General features: G+C 39.6%; 1 protein-coding gene across 2 annotated transcripts in view; it reads left to right on the plus strand.

The window, feature by feature from the left end:
* The window catches only part of PLA2G4A (phospholipase A2 group IVA), a 137849-nt gene extending 117649 nt beyond the window's left edge, over positions 1-20200 (plus strand). For both annotated transcript variants that reach the window (XM_073356705.2, XM_073356706.2), the window contains 4 exons: positions 3622-3806; positions 10907-11102; positions 11358-11515; positions 15353-20200. In XM_073356705.2, the coding sequence (XP_073212806.1) occupies positions 3622-3806; positions 10907-11102; positions 11358-11515; positions 15353-15484 (671 nt within the window). In that variant the 3' untranslated portion in view covers positions 15485-20200. The remainder of the gene's footprint in view (positions 1-3621; positions 3807-10906; positions 11103-11357; positions 11516-15352) is intronic.
* Positions 20201-20420: the final 220 nt, after the last annotated feature.

The following is a 20420-nucleotide window of genomic DNA, read 5'->3' on the forward strand; positions in this document are numbered from 1 at the left end:
CCTCTCACAGAGAATAGTTTGCAGAATTCCTAGGAATATAAACTAGTATCTTTTAAAAAAAAGAAAACCGGGACCAGCCATAACTGAGTAATCCAATGATCTCTCTCACCTGGCACCCTGTCTGCAACAGTGGCCAATGCTGATGCTGTAGAGAGAGGCAAAAATTCCATGTAACATACTGTAATTGACTCCAATTCATGGAGTCACTGTGTGTGCTGTGCTACATAAATACCCTAGTTTGGGCTCAGTACAGGGGTAGTTTGGGGAAATTTGAGGGCCTATGGTATATAGGAGGGCAGATTGGATGATCTGATGGTCCCTTCTGAACTTAACCTCTCCGAATCTATTTGGTAGCAGGCTGGGTATGCCACACATTTGGGGGCAAGTGCTGTAGGTGTTCCAAGCATTAGGCCTTTAAGGTGCTAACCTTTGGGGGGGTTCCCGTAAACATTCAGAGTCTAATAAAAAACATGGGATACCTTACAAGGGCTGCCAGAAATGCACAGAGCAGTTACCCTGGGCATCCTTGCTTTAACCTACAAATCCAAGATGAACCAACAGTTCCTAACCCAGCCCTTAAGGGGAGTGCAGTACTGGGGTACAAAGGGCAGCTCCTCCTGCCTGGCACCAGAGATCATATAGGAGGGGGAAGGATAGCTCAGTGGTTTTAGCATTGGGTTGTTAAACCAAGGGTTGTGAGTTCAATCCTTGAGGGGGCCATATAGGGATCTGGGGCAAAAATTGGGGATTGGTCCTGCTTTGAGCAGGGGGTTGGACTGGATGATCTCCTGCGGTCCCTTTCAACCCTGATATTTTATGATTCTTTCCCTGTATTGTTGATGCAGTTTAGGAAGCAATTTTAACATTATCAGCTGTTCCTTTTGCTGATATAGATGGAGATATGAAGAATAGCATCATTAATAACAATACAGTACGAGTGTTAGTACAAGTGGTCTCAACACTGATTTATTCTCATCCTGGAGATGGGAGACCCTACTACCGTTGTGAAATCAAATGTGGTGTTCTGCTTAGCATTGTGGAGCAGTGGTAAATTGAAAAAGAAGACTATACTAACTAAAACCAGTTTGTGGCAAGAGCCAGTGTTGCACCTCTCAACAAGAACTTTATTTTGGCCCCATATTTAAATTTCATAAATTTAAAGAAAGAAAGGTTTTATAAATTGATGAAGTGATTTAAATTTTTTAAAAAAAATTCTAGTGAAAGCAAATGGTTTATAAACAAACAAATGCAAATGAAACACAATCATTGTATCAGTAAAAACTGGAAAGGTAAATTGGCTACAGTACAAACAAAAGAAAAACAGATACAGCTGACTTTTATTTTCCAGGTTGAAAGAAATGTAAATACATACAAAGTAAATGTGTGTGTTTTTACACTTCCAGTAATGTAAGGTGTTATTAACATATAACGTAAGTATTTGCCTGTGACTTAAGTTAAGAGTAGCTTTTTAATAAGGCATAGAGAACTATTATTCTGGTGTTTGGTTAGGTCTCAATAGAAGTTCTGCGTCTCAGTTACATGTTGCTCTGAAGGTGTTTTCCCTTGAGAAATTCAGATACAAAATAGGAAATTGGTGCATCATTTGATGAATCTGTTCTTGGGTAAAGGGAAAAGAATCAAAGTACTTGATTTGAGGTTGAATGGGCAAAGTTTTCTTCATGGAACCTGAAGTGCAAGGGGTAACCTGGTTTTTATGAACTAGAGTAAGAATCAATTTCCATTCATTTTTCCTTACATGAAAACACCTTTGCAAGGGTGACTATTTACTCTGACATCTGTGTCAGACATGCATGATTGTTTAACTTTAGAGGCATAAAGTTTAAGGCCAGAAGGGACTGCTAGATCATCTAGTCTGCCTTCCTGTATAGTACAGGTCATCCGCATCTGGACACTACCCTACACTAGGAGGTATTAGAGGGAGAGACAAAAGAAACGAATAATCTGAGTGCTCAGGTGGTATAGTGTTCATCATTCCTTGGACTACAGTGGCCTCTTCAGACATCGCTGTTTAAATCAAAATTTCAAGCTGTCAGGGTTCCTTCCCCACTCTGAACTCTAGGGTACAGATGTGGGGACCTGCATGAAAAACCCCTAAGCTTTTTTTTACCAGCTTAGGTTAAAACTTCCCCAAGATACAAACTGTTTTACCTTTTGCCCTTGGACTTTATTGCTGCCACCACCAGGCGTCTAACAAATATATAACAGGGAAAGAGCCCGCTTGGAAATGTCTTTCCCCTCAAAAAATCCTCCCGAAACCCTACACCCCCTTTCCTGGGGAAGGCTTGATAAAAATCCTCACCAATTTGCATAGGTGAACACAGACCCAAACCCTTGGATCTTAAGAACAATGAAAAAGCAATCCGGTTCTTAAAAGAAGAATTTTAATTGAAGAAAAAAAGTAAAAGAATTACCTCTGTAAAATCAGGATGGTAAATATCTTACAGGGTAATCAGATTCAAAACATAGAGAATCCCTCCAGGCAAAACCTTAAGTTACAAAAAGACACAAAAACAGGAATCTACATTCCATTCAGCACAGTTTATTTTCTCAGCCATTTAAAGAAAACAGAATCTAACGCATATCTAGCTAGGTTACTTACTAAGTTCTAAGACTCCATTCCTTTTCTGTTCCTGGCAAAAGCATCAGGCAGACAGAGAGAACCTTTGTTTCCCGCCCCCACTCCCGGCTTTGAAAGTATCTTGTCTCCTCATTGGTCATTTTGGTCAGGTGCCAGCGAGCTTATCCTAGTTTCTTAACCCTTTACAGGTGAAAGGGTTTTTCCTCTGGCCAGGAGGGATTTTAAAGGTGTTTACCCTTCCCTTTATATTTATGACACAAGCATCTTAAACTTAAGTTTGGGAGCAAACCACGGTTTATGATTAAAGGTCCTGTTACGTGGTACAATCAGGTGTGCTATGAAGAAAAAAATCATTCTTCAGAAATATCTTTAAGACCCAGGGGGAAATATTCAAGCTCTACAGGGAGTGTTTAGCAGTATCCAAAGACTGGGATGGTGCAAATGGACACACAGAAATCTCCCTTTCCCTCCGCCCCCCACCCCTCGTACACGCAGATTGAGCTTTGGGATCAGGGAGGTTACACTGCATGCTTTTGGCTCTGCAGACTCTAACCTAACAACTTTTTCTGGAAAACAATATTATGGTTCTGGCCAATGTGACAAGCAACATGGTAACGTGTTAATTCATGCCTAAAGTCTAATTTCAGACAATGGAGCCTTGAAAGGATGTCAACATAGTGTTTGGATATGCAGATTGGTACTGAAGGTCATATAGTGAACATTTATGATTTTGCAGTCAGATATCAGATTTGGATAACTATTTTCTTTGCATTTCTGGGGGGCTAATTCCTGTCACTTTGGAAGTCATCTTATTGTGATTATTTTTAATACACACATACATTTTTTGTTAAGACTTCTTACTTTACAGTAGATCACGTTAGACTTACATTTAGTTAAGTTACTTAATGCAATTATCATCCATAGTTCTGAGTGATTCTACAATCCATTAGAAGGGTACTTTACCTATTCAGTTACTAACTGTTGGGGATTTTTGGATCTGTTTTTTGTTTTGTTTTGCTTAGATCCTGATGAATTTGAGAGGATATATGAGCCACTAGATGTGAAGAGCAAAAAGATTCATGTAGTGGATAGTGGGCTCACCTTTAACCTGCCATACCCCCTTATCTTAAGACCTCAGCGAGGCGTTGATCTCATCATCTCCTTTGATTTCTCTGCAAGGCCAAGTGACTCCAGTCCTCCTTTCAAAGTAAGTAGAACAGGCCATTCCTTCAGTTTGTGTTATCATTTTTGAGGAGGTTAGGCCCAGATTCTCAAAGATATTTAGGCATTTAACACCAACTGATTTCAATGGAAGTTATGCGCCTAAATACCTTTGAAAAGCTGGACCATGCTTTTTATCCTCCCACCATGCTGGTGGCAAACTCCACTCTTTTGTGTCTTCTAGGCCCTCCCATTCACAGGGCTCTTTTTCAAAAGTCTTACTTTGGTGCCATCATGGCTCCAGCTCTGCAGTAATTGACTTTCACATCACCAGTTTTCTACTCAGCCCCCAATCCTGCTCACTTTACTCAGGAGATTAATTCCACTGAGATAGAAGAGTCTACTACCACAAGGAAGGCAGTGGGATTTGACCCTCAACAAAATGTCACTTGAAATAATTCCTCACCTGACTTTTATGGAAACCCTGACTGCACAATGACATGCAGAATTTGACCCTTAAATCTTTTTTTTAAAACTACATGCCATGATCTGTTGTCTCCTCTTGTAAAAAAAAAAAGTTTGTAATCAATATTAAGCAAATAAGTAGCTTACATTTATACTATAAAATATACTACTAATAAAAAATAAAACAGTACAACACAAATATAGAAGAAAATACCATATGTAAGTTCCATAATACAGGAGAATTACAATAAGCAAACATCCAGAAATCTGAACTGCTACTTCAGTCTTCTTTTGATGTCATGATTATCTCATGTTAAACAAAATACAAAAAGATAAATTCTTAGTGTAAGAAGTGAAAAATCTTCTCCTTATCTACCATAAGCTACTCATTAGATCGTCTATGGAAGGTGTATCAGCACACTTAGGGTTTGTGTACACCGAACCACAGTGTGGGCTATGGGGATGTGAACTGCAGAGCACACCAAAGTGTTGCAATCTCACTGCCCTGTGTGGATGCAGCTGGTGCAAACAAAAAGGTTCCGAGTTCACATTAACGCAGTCCTCTTTCAAGCAGGAGTGTGCTAACGTGAACTAGATACCTTTTAGTTCATGACAGCAACGTCCACCTGGGGCAGTTAGATCGCAGTACTTTGCATCGCAGAACTTGCATGCTGCGCAGTTCATACCCCTATAGTCCGCACTATGGCGCAGCGTAAACGTAACTTAACCTTAGTTTAAATACCACTAGGTTGTTGTTGTAAATAAATAGTTAATAGGGGTAATGTTTTCAGAAGTACCTGTCTTATTTTCAGATGTGAGTGACACGCTTAGGGCTGGATGCACCAAGGGACTTAGGTGGCTGGTTCTGATATTTATGTGACATTGAGATCCTCAAAATCTCCATTCAGCTAACATCTAAATTCCCTAGCCACCTAGGGGCTTGCCTACACTTGAAATGCTGTAGTAGCACAGCTGTAGTGCTTCCGAGTAGACATTACCAGGGCTGACAGGAGAGGTTTTCCTATCCACTTTCCCAAACCGCAGTAGCTCGGTCGACAGATGAACTCTTCTGTTGATCTAGTGCTGTCTACAGCAGGGATTAAGTCCAGTTGGCATGCTCAGAGCACACCTACTGGATCCGACTTTGCACAAAAGAAAGCCAAGGCTGACTGATCAGGAAGTTGGCAGGAGGGGTGGCTGGTTGAGGAGGCTGGAGGGTAGTGTACCGTGTGCATGTACATACCTAGGTACCAGGTCAGTTGCCCAGTGGTCAGGGCTCTCATCTGGGATGTGGGAGACTTCAAATCCCCACTCTGCTTGATTTGGAGCAGGGACTTGAACTCAGATCTCCCACATCCCAGGGTGAGTGCCCAGGTCGTCGGTTTGTCCCTCTCTTGTTTTTTGTGAGAAAGGGCTTAGGTGCCTAGCTCTAGGAGAAAGTTCACAGCTGTGAAGTCTGAGTGGATATAGGCATCTTCATCCAGCTTGGAGTTCGGTGCTTAACTACCTCTAATGGGTGGTGCTTAGGCCACTCCCCTCTCCTCAGCATTTCCCATGGGCTACCTTATATGGCTCCCCCTTTCAGCATGCTGACTTCTGTGAATCTCTCTCTGAGGCACCTAGTTCTCCCCATGCACTGTACAGGGAGTATAGGTGCCTAACTTGGGGCTGAGGAGTCCACTGGATTGCTACACCTAAATCCTGCTATGGATTATTAACTTTCAGTGAGCTTTAGACTCTGACAGTGCCTGAGTCACTTCTGAAACTGAGATTTTGGCTCCAAAGTCACTTAAGGGTTTTTTAAAAAATTACCCTAAATGTAAAAGTATGATTACAGATCAGTAACTGGCCATAAAGGCTTTAAATAAAGAAATGGTTAGAAATTTCAGGAGTCTAATTGTCGTGGCTTGGAGATTTTTCATCAGAGCAGTTCTGGTTGTTGTTTTTTAAAGTATCCAGCACCGTGTGGTAGAGATTTAGAACAATCTTTCCCTTTGCCATTCTGACGTCTTTCCAGACAAGAGATTTTCAAAGCAAATGAATTTCCCTGTCATTAGTTTAGACATGGAAGACCTGGTCTGACTCTCGGTGAATTCAATGGAAAGGCTGAGAAGTGGATCAGACATTATGACTTCTTCAGAAACTCCCTGCCAGAAAGCAGGTTTCTTTATAATCCAAAAGCTAACCATTTCTCCAGCTCTAAGAGAAAGGCATTTCCATTTATTAGGTTATTAATTAATCATTAATATAACGTTGTTATATATTGAGCACCAAGCATATGCTTGGCATTGCAGCAACATGGGTTCCTGTCCTTTGTAATGTAAAATCTAGTGCACTGATGGGAATTCAGTAGCATTGAATGGGTTTAACTGAGATGAAAATTTGGCACTGTGCCTGCAGGATTAATGTGGCTGTTCTTCAAAAATAGATGATGATCATTGCCACAGTTCAGAGCAACTGCACCTATATCCCCCTCTGTGGTCTAGCAGGAACACCTGCTCTAGCAGCTTCTGGCTTCCCAGCTGTCACCACTCTTGGGCATAAGAAAGGCCACACTGGGTCAGACCAATCGTCCATCTAGCCCAGTATCCTGTCTTCCAACAGTGGCCAGTGTCAAATGCTTCAGAGGGAATGAACAGAACAGGAACAGGCAATCATTGAATGATCTGTCCCCAGTCGTCCACTCCCAGCTTATGGCAAACCAAGGCTAAGGACACTCAGAGCATAGGATTGCTTCCCTGGCCATCTTGGTGGAAAGCTGCTTCTTTTTCCCTCTTGACTGGGGTATTTCTAGGCTGCACAGTTTCCTGCCTGCACTGTGAATTCCCTTGCAAGTCAGACTGCCGCAGCAGGCTGCTTTACCTTCTTCTCAGACGCTATAAGCAGTGTAAAAGCCCAGCATTTTAACTTATCACACAGCTTTTTCTAAGCAAGTACATTTATTCTTGCAGTAAAGGCATTACAGAGAAAACTTATTATAAACAATAAAAGAGCCTACCTGTATGCTAATAAGCTAACTAGAGATCACCTTCTATTTCTGCAAGTGCTTTGGTCAGTGCTTCCAACCCTTCCCAGCCGATTGGGGCCCTCTCTTGAACAGAAGGTCCTCTCTATTTGCTGGGCCAGAAAGAAGGTCCTGTTGTGATTCAGATTAAACTCACACTATTTATCCAAAAATCCTTTGTCTGTGGAATCTCTCTGGAGGTCTTACAACCTAAGTAAATTTGCCTAATTCCCCCCCACCCCAACCCCCAAGTTCTTGGTTCAAGGGAGGGGGCTGTCATTACTCTCCCCTATGGAATGACATACAATCCCTGACCCACAATGATACATAGATTTAACACAGTAAGATCTTCCAAAGAGTTTGGAGGAAATTGCCATATCTGTTACAATAATGATGATTAGGTAAGAGGAAGTCTGCAAAATGGATTGCATGGTGTCATTCAAAAGTGAATCAGATATTCTGTTAGAAAGTACTATCAGGAAAGTGACCCAGCCTGACACATGCGGTTGCAGAGTGAGAATTAGGGCAGTTTGAGAACTGTTGAGCCCTGATCTTCCTTTACACTGCTACATGCATTTTCAGGCCCCTTTACTCCGCCAGAGTGATGTAGAGTGGCTGTAATATACATGAGAGTCAGGTCCTTTGTATTCACGTAGGAGTTAGGTGACGTCTACAGTTTTGTTTGGGAAAAGGGAGGTAGAAATGTACACCAATCTTACTGTACCACAGCATCTCAATCGTATTAGAAATAGCATGAGAAAGGTCCAAGTTTATAATTACTGCATGTTGTAACTACTTGAGAAGGTGGTTGCTGACATAAGAATTCTTAAGATTAAACACATACACATTAGTAGCTGGAAAGAATGTAATAGCTGGAATATGAACCAGAATTCCTATGCTCTAGCTTCATAGAGCAACTCCATTATATGACGTAGGAAATGTCTCTGTATCATCTTGTAGAGATTTATCATTGTTCAGTCACTGCAATACAGTTGATTATACAATATGTTGGAAGCAAACTTTTCAGTTGTGCCATTGCCAAAGTAAGCCCAGTGTTTTATCTGGGATTTTCTAAGAATAGTCCCATCCAACCTAGAGTAAAGTAATCACTGCAAAATAAAGGTTAAATGACATCTATTATTTCTTAAGTGGCAAGAGTGGAATGCCTGATCCACTGCCTTTACAATCAAAACAGACAGACAAAACATGCAGACAGCTCTAAATGACCAGAGGAAGGTTAATGTCTCCCAGGAGTATTAAAGCCAACAGAAAAACAATAACAGCAAGGACATTTTCATGGGATACTTAAATGGACACCATCTATTTGAAATCCTAGTCAGTTGTTAAAAGTGAGCTTAAAGTAGTGTCAGGGAATACACCTGTTTTGGAGACCCACTGAAAATTGTTGTGGTTTTACAACCACATTGTCAATTCAAAAAGAAAGATTTCTCTCTCCTCTGCTGCCACATATAAGAGCCACCCAAACACCACTGACCATTGACTATGTCGGGTACAGTAATATGAGTTATAGAGTATTGCAGAGAGTAAACAAACTGAAAAAAGAGAGAACTTCTCTCTAATCTCTTTCCACTACAGTAATAAGGTACTATTTGTAACAATAGTAGGTTAAACAAACTCAGACTGTCCCTGTACTTGGCATGCTGCTTAGATCTTCCCTGCATAAACACCTCACCTCCACTTAATTGACTGACTCTTGAAGTCTAATGGTTAATTAGGCAAAATTCACTTCCGAATTTGGCCCATTTTTTGTCATTAAGGGAGCATGGGGTCCATTGTCCTGATCAGCTAGTATCATTGACTTTGTAAGGTCATCTCCACTGAGACATCTTTTCTTTTCTCTCATTTTTATGTTTTCCCAATAGTGTTGCCTGGGCAATGTTTTAAATGCCTAGTCCTGTATTGCTTTTTGTGCATTGAGCTTTCTGTCTGTTGGTAGGTACTTTGCATGCAGATTGGAAGGTAGCAATATAGCAACATTAAGATATTTATTAAAAATAGCAACAGGGTTTCATGCACTTTTAGACCTTATATAAATTCCATCAAAACTCCCAACAACTCTAAAAGCCATTTGACAGAAGGGTAGGAGCTTGGCAAAGAACAAAAATGAAATGCATGAAGTTTTGTCTCAAAGTGATCTCTTAAAAGACTGAGCTATTAATTCTGAACACTGACGTGTATGATAGAAATACTGACATACCTCCACCTAGCACCCAGCTATAATCTGGAGACAGTAGTTTTCTGCTAGCCACTTTCACTCTGCCAAGAAGGACCTGAGCAAAATTCTGATCTCAGTTCCCACTGTGGCAAATATGGGGTACTTCCACTTCAGGCTTCAGTGGAGTTACCCTAGATTCACACTGGTGAACATGAGATCAGAATGTGGCTGAATAGCTCAAATGAGCTCAGTGAGAACATTATGATTCTGTGTCAATGAAGCTGCTGTTTCTATATACCATGCTGCTTAGTACTCTCCCTGAAAAAGAATGAGTACAATTTATTTGAAGAAGTCTGTATTCACAGCGCATACATCACTGCAGAATTTGCCCTTTGTTTGCAGTAGATTTGAAATATGTCTTATCTCTGCAAAACATAGTGAAATCTGCCAGCTGAAGACAATGACTGCATTCACCCATTTTTATTTCATATCCACTGCCTTTTAGTCTCTTGCGTGTCCAAAATGGTTTCCTAAAGGAAAATCCTATTTCATTCTGATTACACATGGTTAAATATAGACTGGTCTTCCCTAACCTCCCACAATATGCCCACATTATGTGCTTTTGAATCATTGTTTGCCAATGATTTTGTTTACTTCTCTGTCATGAGAAAACAACATACTATTTTTCAGGTTTCCATCCTGGCTGTAGCATGATTTAAAATGCAGTTCTGCTTGGAGAAGTACTTATGTAAACGTAGTGTTCTGTGGGTCAGTGTTGATAAATCTCTTTGGTTTCCATAGCAGTGGTGGTCAGTTTAAAAATAACATTATGGGTGGGGTTTTGTTTAGCTGTCAGCAAAGCAAACTCATCCTAAAATCTGAGAACCAAGATGAGCTCTCCCCTTTTCGTGAATCATCACTTGTCATAAAGGTTGTGCAGGCCAAATTAGGCCCTGAATTACAGCTGTGCAACTCCATTGTCTTCAAATAATGTCTTCAATGGCAACTGTACAATCTCATTATTTTCACTGGGTTCACACAGGTTTAACTGGCTTTTTAAGCGATTCTGATGATACTGAAGGTGGAATTCATTTTTGCTCCTTCTCGGTTGGCCCTCCAAGAGTAACGGGGGTAAAAATCATTTTTAAAATGTATTTTTATCAATAAAGTCATCAGATATGAGTCTCTGGGGAGCAGAGTTGCATAAGAAAATAAATTTGGAGACCTGCTTTTAAGAGTGGAACTTCACTTTAATGATTTGGGATTGAGCAGTCTTTAAAGGAGAGCCTACACTTCAAACCAAAAACTGTTTGTGTTTAGATATCAAGCCCAATTTGGCAACACTTCACTCATGCCGATACTCCTGCTGCAGTCAGAAAGCAATGGTTTGTAAGATTGTTCCTATCATTGGTTATCTTTGTTTATCTCTGTGACCCTCAATAAAAAGTCCCCAATTGTGATGGTTGTTCGTAAACATTTGAAACTTTACTTCCTTTTTTAGGAAATTTTGCTTGCTGAAAAATGGGCCAAAATGAACAACCTTCCTTTTCCAAAAATAGATCCACATGTGTTTGATCGAGAGGGCCTGAAGGAGTGCTATGTTTTCAAACCCAAGAATACGGCTACAGAGAAAGACTGTCCAACCATCATCCACTTTGTTCTGGCAAACATCAACTTCCGGAAATACAAAGCTCCAGGTGTGTTTGCAATAGACACTAAAAGACACTAAATCTTGGTGTTCCTGGAAACAAGAAATTAATATATCAGTTGTTACATTGTGAATACTCTTTATCAGAAAGACCTAGAAATCTTTCCATAATGGCCATCAATTTCCAAAGCCCCATATAAAAGCAAGTTATTGTTATATAATTTATATTTCATCTCTTAAAACTTTCCGTTTTATTTTTTCAAAATGATCAAATATTGTCCCTGGTTTTTTTTTGTCTCTATAGGTGTTCCAAGGGAAACTCAGGGAGAGAAGGACTTTGCTGACTTTGATATTTTTGATGATCCTAATACGCCATTCTCTACCTTCAACTTCCAATATTCCAATGAAGCTTTCAAAAGGCTTCATGATCTAATGGAATTCAACACTCTGAATAACTTAGATGTAAGTACAGTGTAAAAATGTCTGATTTACACCAGTTCAGAGGTGCTTTAGGGAGTCCACATAGTGATAGGATTAACTAGAGACAAGAATAAACCCCTAAATTTACTGCTTAAAATCTTCAATTTTTTTCTGCCTGTGTGCAGAAAAGTGCAAACTTGCACACAAATGTATTTGTATATGCAGTTATCTATGCTGTTTTGCATTAATCTTTTTTACACAATTCACAAAAGAAGCACAGCCCAACTAGTAGGATGAAAAAGTTCACTTTCAAAAAACAAAGCCAGTTAACTTTTAAGGATCCTATACTGCCCTTGATTTGTGTGCAGAATCCCATTGATCTCAATGGAAGTTCTACATACCAATTTGAATGTATAACACTACCTATAACAGGGAAGGTAAATAGCATCATGTCCCAGCTTTCTCGGTGACTGACCAAATCAGCACCTTGATAAAGGCAACTGACAAGACCAAGTGATTTTGGTAGGGAGAGGGAGGGGACAGCTTGCCTTCTCCATTATGGCTCCTATTATTAATGGCATCTGGTTTCTGGAAAGAGACTGAATGGCCACGATGACAAAAAATGCCAATTTCCATGTGCGGCTGATTGTATCCATTAGTACCAGACACAAACCTATCCTTGGTGATCCATTTATTTGTTACTTGTTTATTGCAATACATTATATTTGTGGTAAGCCACACACTGAAAAAGCTCCAGTGAGTAAACAACTAGCATCCCATCTGCCTAGCAACTCTGGACTCACTGTAACACATCAATCAGTGCTCCCTTCTGTACTGGCTCCCCAGTGAATACAGACTGTCTTGATATTCAAAGCACCTGCATGGGATTTGGTCCTAGTTCACTGAGAGATCACCTTGACCCTCCACAACCAGGATGCTTCATTTCACTTGAACTCTGAAGCAGCTGGACCAAGACTTGGGAACTGACCTCCAGACTTTCAAATTTTAAGGGCAGGCTTACAGCCCATTAAAGTCCATGGAAAGACTGACATTGATCATAATGGGAGTTGGGTAAGGCCTAAATGAAAAATGTTCAATTAAGCTTTCCCTGGATAAGTTGTTTATGAACTTGTGCTTCCATGCAATGCACACATAAACACAAAACTATGAAGTGGTGGAGTTATTTCCCCTGCAGACTGGGAAGGGAGGGAGAAAAAAAGTAGTTGTTTCTATTTTAACTGCTCAGATACTACACTGATAGGGGCCTGTTTAAAGCAGGGGAAAAGATGGATGAGATGGGCAGTGAGATTCAGAGAGGAGAATTTTGCCCTTTCTTTTGGCATCTGGTCTTAAAGTCTGGAATTCCGGAGTTGCAGTAAATACAATCATACATGATGATCTCTTCTTGTAAGCTCTGAGGTAATCATGCTGCTGAAATAACAGAGATATTTTCCATTCAAAAGAAACAGCTAAAGAATGTTTCAGGAGCTATAGAACCATAGAAATATAGGGTTGGAAGGGATCTTGAGAAGGTATCAGGTCCAGCCCCCTGCGCTGAGGCCTAGACCATCCATGACAGGTGTTTGTCCTACCTGTTCTTAAAAACCCCCAATGACAGGGATTCCACAGCCTCTCTTGGAATCCTATTCCAGAGTTTATAATCCCCAGATCCTTTTAAGGAGCATTACTACCTAGCCAGTTATTCCCTGTTTTGTAGTTATGCATTTCATTTTATATGTGTCTGTAGATTATTTTAATGTACTGATAGTTTCCTGCCATAACAGAAGAATTGGATAGACTGTAACAAAATCTATAATGCTTTTCATGTTTGAGTTCTTGTGCTTGTTCAGGGTTCATTCCAATTTGGGTTAATATTCTAATCTAATCTGTTTTTTGTTTTTACTGTTCCATTATTGCAGTATCTGAGCTCCTCCCAGGTAACTGGGTGAAGCCAGGTGGTTCAGTGGCCTAGGGGAATAGGAGTGAAGTTCTGGAACAGCCTTCCAAGGGGAGCAGTGAGGGCAAAAAACCTAATTGGCTTCAAGATTGAGCTTGATAAGTTTATGGAGGGGATGGTATGATGAGACTACCTGCAATGGCATGTAGCCAATTTGTGACTGCTAGCACCAAATATCTTCATCAGCCAGTAATGGGACACTAAATGGGGAGGGCTCTGAGCTACTACAGAGAATTCTATAGGTGTCTGACTGTTGGGTCTTGCTGAAATGCCCAGGGTCCAACTGATCGCCATATTTGGGGTCCGGAAGGAATTTCCCCCAGGTCAGATTGGCAGAGGCCCTGAGGGTTTTTCGCTGTCCTCTGCAGCATGGGGCACAAGTCACTTGCTGGTTTAAACAAAGTAAATGGTGATTTCTCTGTAATTTGAAGTCTTTAAATCATGATTTGGGGACTTCAGTAACTCAGCCAGAGGTTATGGGTGTATTAAAGGAGTGTGTGGGCGAGGTTCTGTGGCCTGCAATGTGCAGGAGGTCAGACTAGATGATCATGATGGTCCCTTGTGGCCTTAGTCTATGTAATGTATTCTGAGCTCTGCTACTTACTTTGCCGTGTGACTTTGAACAAGTGATTTCACCACTCTGTTTCCTCATCTGAAAATGGGGATAGTGACATTTGCCATCTCTGTAAAGTGGTCTGAGTTCTAGGGATGAAAATTGCTATATAAGATGTATAATTCTTAAATAATGCTTTGGTAAATGAGCTCAGAATCAGTCTGTTAGAGATTGATTTGTTCTGCTGAAACTGTAACCAATAAATGCTTTTAAGTTTGAGCTAAAGAAATAAAAGTAAAATTTAAAACAGTTAGAAGCCATATTAATGATTTAATGTTACCATTAAATCTCAATATTCTTGTAGTGTTTGATTTATACCCCAAAATCCGATATGGACCAAATTCTGATTTCATATACTGCAGTGTAACTCCAGTCATTACATCTGATTTGCATTACTTTAAACAAGATCAGAATCAGGGCCCAAGTATATTTTTGTTCTAGTGATTTCATTCAACAGCTGTAATTTTTTTCTGCTGCAAGTTTCAGATCTTTGTAGTAAGTACATGATCAAAATATGCCACCTACTGGCTAAATTGCATTCTACTTTCAACATCAAAGAATTAGGATTTTTAACATAGACTTTTTTTAAAGACAGTCTCTCCTCTTCTGTTCTGTATAATTTTCTATAGAAGGCACGGAATATTATTTCATAACAAGATTGTCTACATAGCAGAATTGAAACAGCTGATGAGAAATGTTTACCTGACTAATTTATGAGGTTCTTCAACTAATTCAGTTAGCAGAGCAAACATTCTCTTTAGTTTCCACGGTAAACATCTGATGAAGTGAGCTGTAGCTCACGAAAGCTCATGCTCAAATAAATTGGTTAGTCTCTAAGGTGCCACAAGTACTCCTTTTCTTTTTGCGAATACAGACTAACACGGCTGTTCCTCTGAAACCATTCTCTTTAGATGATCCAAGGAGTATGAAATCAAGCCAAAGTAGATGAATTTAGCTTTCTGTCTTTCTTTAGCTGCTGCTGCTATTGTGCTCTTCCCTTTTTGGCAGAGTGAATTGTTGAGTTTGCAGTGATTTATAGAGGCAAAAAACACAAAAAACCCTGACCTTTTTGCCTCCCCAGACTCTTGCATACCCTGGCAAATGTTCTTCGTGGAACAATGTTCTTTTTTTCAAAAATTTCAACATACAATCTGTTTATTTGTTTTTAAAGCCCTTTCTTCTACGCAATACTGGCTTGCTTCTGGTATTAAGAGCAACCGTTGTACAAGCTGATATGGCTTTTTGCTATCAGTTAAAAAACCACCATCAGTATCAATTCTTTGCCCTGAACTCTGACTCTGTTTTACAGGTGATCAAGCAAGCAATGGTGGAAAGCATTGAATACAGAAGACAGAATCCATCCCGCTGCTCTGTGTCCCTCAGCAATGTTGAGGCAAGAAAATACTTCAACAAGAACCCTCTGAGCACTAACCATACATAGGATATGTACTGCAGGTGCCACTCCTTCAAGAAATTTTCTAAATCTATGTAACTGGATCTGGACACGCGTTACAACACACCATTGCTCAAGTGAAAGGGCCAGGTGGAACTGAGGAAAGCATTTTTCTGTGACATTTCATGTTGCACTGTGATTTGTACTTTTTTACATTTTTGTTTTGCATCTACAAACATTTACAAAATTCCGGCATAAATGGCCATTCTTTATTTAAAAAAATACAGAATTGTGCATGCTTTGGATGCAAAGTAATTTGGTTTAAAATGCTCCTGTTTTTGTAAAACTTCTCCCAATTTCATGAATATTTTGTCTCAATATTTTCCATTTTAAAGTTTTGTTAAAATGGTGCCTGTGTCTGGGTTCCTGGAAGGGCCACACTGAGAATGCTACATGCAGGGCAGACTGCAAGGAGCAGGCAGACAATCTTCCCAAACTGGTGGTTTATTCGATAATTCAGTTAACCAAACCAGTAACAAAATAGCTTTTGTGATACCACATTGGTTAACCAGAAGCCAAACACAGTCCCCTTTTAAACATTCCAGCCCTTGTCTACCAACCAAGTCTAATATACAAGTCTACAACCAAGTCTAATATAGTGGGGGGTTACTGAAAACCCATTTCACCATATGTGAGGTTCTTTCTAATCCCAAAGGATCAGACACATACCCCCAGGTCAATATGAATCTCACCCAAATACCACGCTGTCAGCCCATCTTTAGTAAACAAACTAAAGATTTAATAATAAAAGAAGAGAGTTATAAATGGTTAATAGATCACATACATACAAACAATTGCAAAGTCCTAATTTCAGCTTTGTAGCAATGATGGAATAGATTGCCGGCTTGTAGAGTCTCTCTGGTAACTTCCAAAAGATTGGAAGGTCCTCAGTTCAAAGTTCAAGATGCTCCTTTTAGATGTAAATCCACAATCCAGAAAATTAGGGCAGGAAAGAGGCAAAATGGAGATATCTCAGGGTCCTTTATATCCTCTGCCATGTGCTTGGAATTTTACTGTCCCAAATAAAGCCCATTGTCCCTGTTTGTGGAAAGTTACTGGCCCAAGATGGAGTCCAGGGTCACATGAGCATATCACATGCCTCTACGTGTTTTGCTGAATCACATGGGGTGGCCACTGGCTCCTCGCTGGCTGAAGCATCCTCAGGAAGACCTATCTGGATGGGATGAGTTTCTTAAATGGCCCTTTGTGAGTTTCCTTGATGGGCCATCAATACATAGCTGTCTGGCCCTAATGTAAGTCCTATCTGCAGGATGTCACACAAGAATATAACACAGGTTTAAGATAACAGCACATAGCCAATATTTATAACTTCAGATACAAAGATGATACATGCATGCAAACAGAATAATCATACTTAGCAAATCATAACTTTTCCATTGGCACCTTACATGATACACTTTGTATAAGATTTAAGGAAATTGTGTTACAGTGGTAAGAACAGTGATATAAATGGTCACCTTTCTTATACACAGCATCACGATGCCGTTTTCAAATATGTGACAAAATATGAAAAACTTGGAATGCAGACTCTTGTCCAATACATTTTACACACCTGTACAATTCAGGATGAATTATTTTACTACACAAAGGCATTGAATTTCTTCAACACAATAAAACATTAAGGGCATGGATTTCATGGATCTATATACTTAAACTAGAAGCTAAGGCCCAGATCCCACTCCACTTTATATCACTGGTAAAATTGCCATTGACTTCAGTGTGAACAGGATTGGCTCTTTACTCAATATGAACGTGCTAATGTATAAAATTTCTCAGCAGTTGCCACTTATCAGGGCTAGTAATGTTGATTCTTCCTATAGATTTCTTTTATAGATAACCCTTTCCTGATCACTGCTCTCCTTTGGCCAGACTGACCATGCCAGAAATCCAGTCTACGAAATCCCTAAGGGAGCTGCATTTCGAACTTTGTTTTTCTTGCACAAAGAACATAGTGATGTCTCTTAAAAAAAAAAAAAAGAGAGAGAGAGAGAGAGAGAGATATTCTTATAACTAGTGGCAGAAAAATATTTTTAATTATCTTTACTAAAGATTATTGGTCCCATTTTCAGTTAATGTAACTTACCACTGACTTTAATGGAGCAATGACAATTCGCTCTAGCTGAATATCTGTTCCCAAAACATTTTGAATATTTTCACAAAAAGTAATGGCAGTTTTCCAGAACTATTAATTAAGACAGCCTTCCATGTCCTCAGTGATTCATGTCAGTAAGTGTTAGTGCCTGATGATAATTTTTCAGTGATTCACATATCTATTCAGCAGGAGAAAACAACTTTAGCACTTCAGAGAACATGGATTTTCACAGCAAAGATGAGGAAAAGGATTAAAATTTCTGGATGACAGTGAAAAATGCATCACTCCTTAACTAATGTAGTGTTTGAAACGTAACTTTGTCAGTAATGAGTGTGTCTGTGTATGCTCCCACGCAGGCATTTTTAAATTTCTCCTCAGGAGCTGACATTTTCTTACATATACCACTTAAGCTGCAGCCATGGTGGACTACATTAGTGGTTAAGTTGGAAAAGCCCCAAATCCTGTAGTTGTGGGAATAAGAAATGCTTATAGAAATGCTTATATGGTAACTTTCTGCTAGTATTTCTTTGTTTTTAAAAATTGCCTGCATTTGGTGTGCAGATTTTACATGCTTTCTAAAATGAAATACAGATATAGGGCAATGAGATGTTTGTCACAGAAATTCTCCATGTGGTCAGCACTTGAGGACTGACATTTCAACACCAGTGCAGCAACAAAATTCCAAGATAGTGATCTGAGTTCACATCCATGGACAAATTCTGATCAGTTTTATACTCCCCGCTATAGCACCCAAGCCATGGGCATGGGCTGTGAGGCAGCACAGAATCCATCCCACATTTTTGACCCATCCTTTGCACTTAATTAACTTGTCTGTTACCCTCAACAACCCTTGGCCAGTCTCTAAAAAGTATGAGGACAAAATTATACCCTCAGCTGTGTGCACACAGCTCCCATTGAATCTTAGTGACTGAAGTCGGGTTGTCAGAAGGATAGACAAGTTATTAATAGGCTTAAAAGCTTTTGTGAGGATGAAGGTATCTCAAGGCTTCTGCTGTGAGGAGAATTGTGAACAAGGCCCTTGTTGTTAGGGAGGGAGGAAGGTTTTCTGTGTGAATTTATTATTATTTATTAGTTTTATTTGTATAGCACTCAAAGATCTCCATTGGGTTTAGGGTCCCATTGTGCTGGGCACTGTGCAAATTCACATAAAGATGTGATCATTGCCCTAAAAAGCTACAGTCTGGCTTAAAACAATACAATGAGGGGGTGTAACAATCACTATAGGGAGGAGGGAAGGAGCATGAAGATAAGGATGATGAGATCTCATGGTGACATAGGTTACCTGTGTGCACAGCTAGATGGTTATGAATAAGATGAAAGGGCATCTGGTTTACTTCTACAAATAAATAATATTAGCTCTCTCTTGATTGCCACTCAGCCCAGCAATCATTAGCTGGCTAACTTCACATAGGTGTCACAGCAGAAGTGGCATTTGAAGTGGAAGAGGGTAGTGGATTTACAGCTTTGTTCAAGGAGGGCTTGCTATGTGTGGTGGGCAGTGCAGTAGAAAACACAGACACTTGTGGGAGAAGCAGAGGTAAGCATTCCAGACTGAAGCTCAATAACTTTATCAAACCTTTTTCCTGAGAGGGCCTGACTTACACACTATGAGCAGCGTTAAGCACATGCACAAGTCTGCGCAGGATCAGGGCTTCAGATTGTAAACTCTTCAATGCAAGGACCTTCAGTGAAATCTAAAGTCACTGACAAAAATATTGAGTTCAGTGGAGCCAGGAATTCCCCCCTTTATCTTCTTACTTGTCCATTAGGTTCCCACCAAACTTGGCACTGTATAAATAATAAAAATCACAATTAGCAACACTGCTTCTTGCAAGCCCTACTGAAAGCTAATCTGATTTTTTATTTGATAATTTTCACAATATACAATTTTTACAGCAACTGCTCATTTATCAAAGAGATTACTGTTAATCCAATGGCGGTTCCTTTTATTGTGAATTATAGCACCATTTTAAATTGTCTAAGATCTTCATATCGTGAGGAAGTAAGCAATTATAATGAAATTTTCTTAATAGTCACTGCAACATCCCTCCTTAAATTTATATGTAATCCTCAGTAATTAATAAACACTTCCCTTATTGAGGAATAGGTTTTATTTGTGTTTGAATTAGTACCTGTTTAAAATCAAGAGAGAAAATAAAGGTAATTTATCTTACTGATGCATAATTTAAACATTTGCAGCAAATGATTGAAAACAGGAAGAAGCTGGTACCACCTTTATATTGTAATATTTTTCTTTTCTAAATAATTGGGGGGAGGGATAGCTCAGTGGTTTGACCATTGGCCTGCCAAACCCAGGGTTGTGAGTTCAATCCTTGAGGGGGCTATTTAGGGATCTGGGGCAAAAATTCCCGGATAGCTGAGCAGGGGGTTGGAGTAGGTGACCTCCTGAGGTCCCTTCCAACCCTGATATTCTATACTATTTTTTCTTTTGGTTAACATGATAATATTTTTATTTCATAATATGTATTCTCTGTGATGCCCACAAAATGTAAGATTTATATTATCACATTATTATGTTATCAGATGGCAAAATATAAATAAAACTTGGTTTGTGGCATTCGTTGTTTCAGGAGGCATACACTAATTCTCAGACACTGCACTGTACTTTACATTTCATTGTGATACGGGCTCAGATGTGCCAAACTAATGAGAGTGGAAACCAATGGGACTTATATGAGCAAGGCATACCAGTACAGCTGGTCCATAACAAAATGTAACTTCTGTGAAAATTTTAACTAAAATGTCATTTTAGCTGAAATTCAACCTTTA

The sequence above is a fragment of the Lepidochelys kempii genome, chromosome 8 (genome assembly GCF_965140285.1).
Source record: "Lepidochelys kempii isolate rLepKem1 chromosome 8, rLepKem1.hap1, whole genome shotgun sequence".
Classification (NCBI taxonomy): Eukaryota; Metazoa; Chordata; order Testudines; family Cheloniidae; genus Lepidochelys; species Lepidochelys kempii.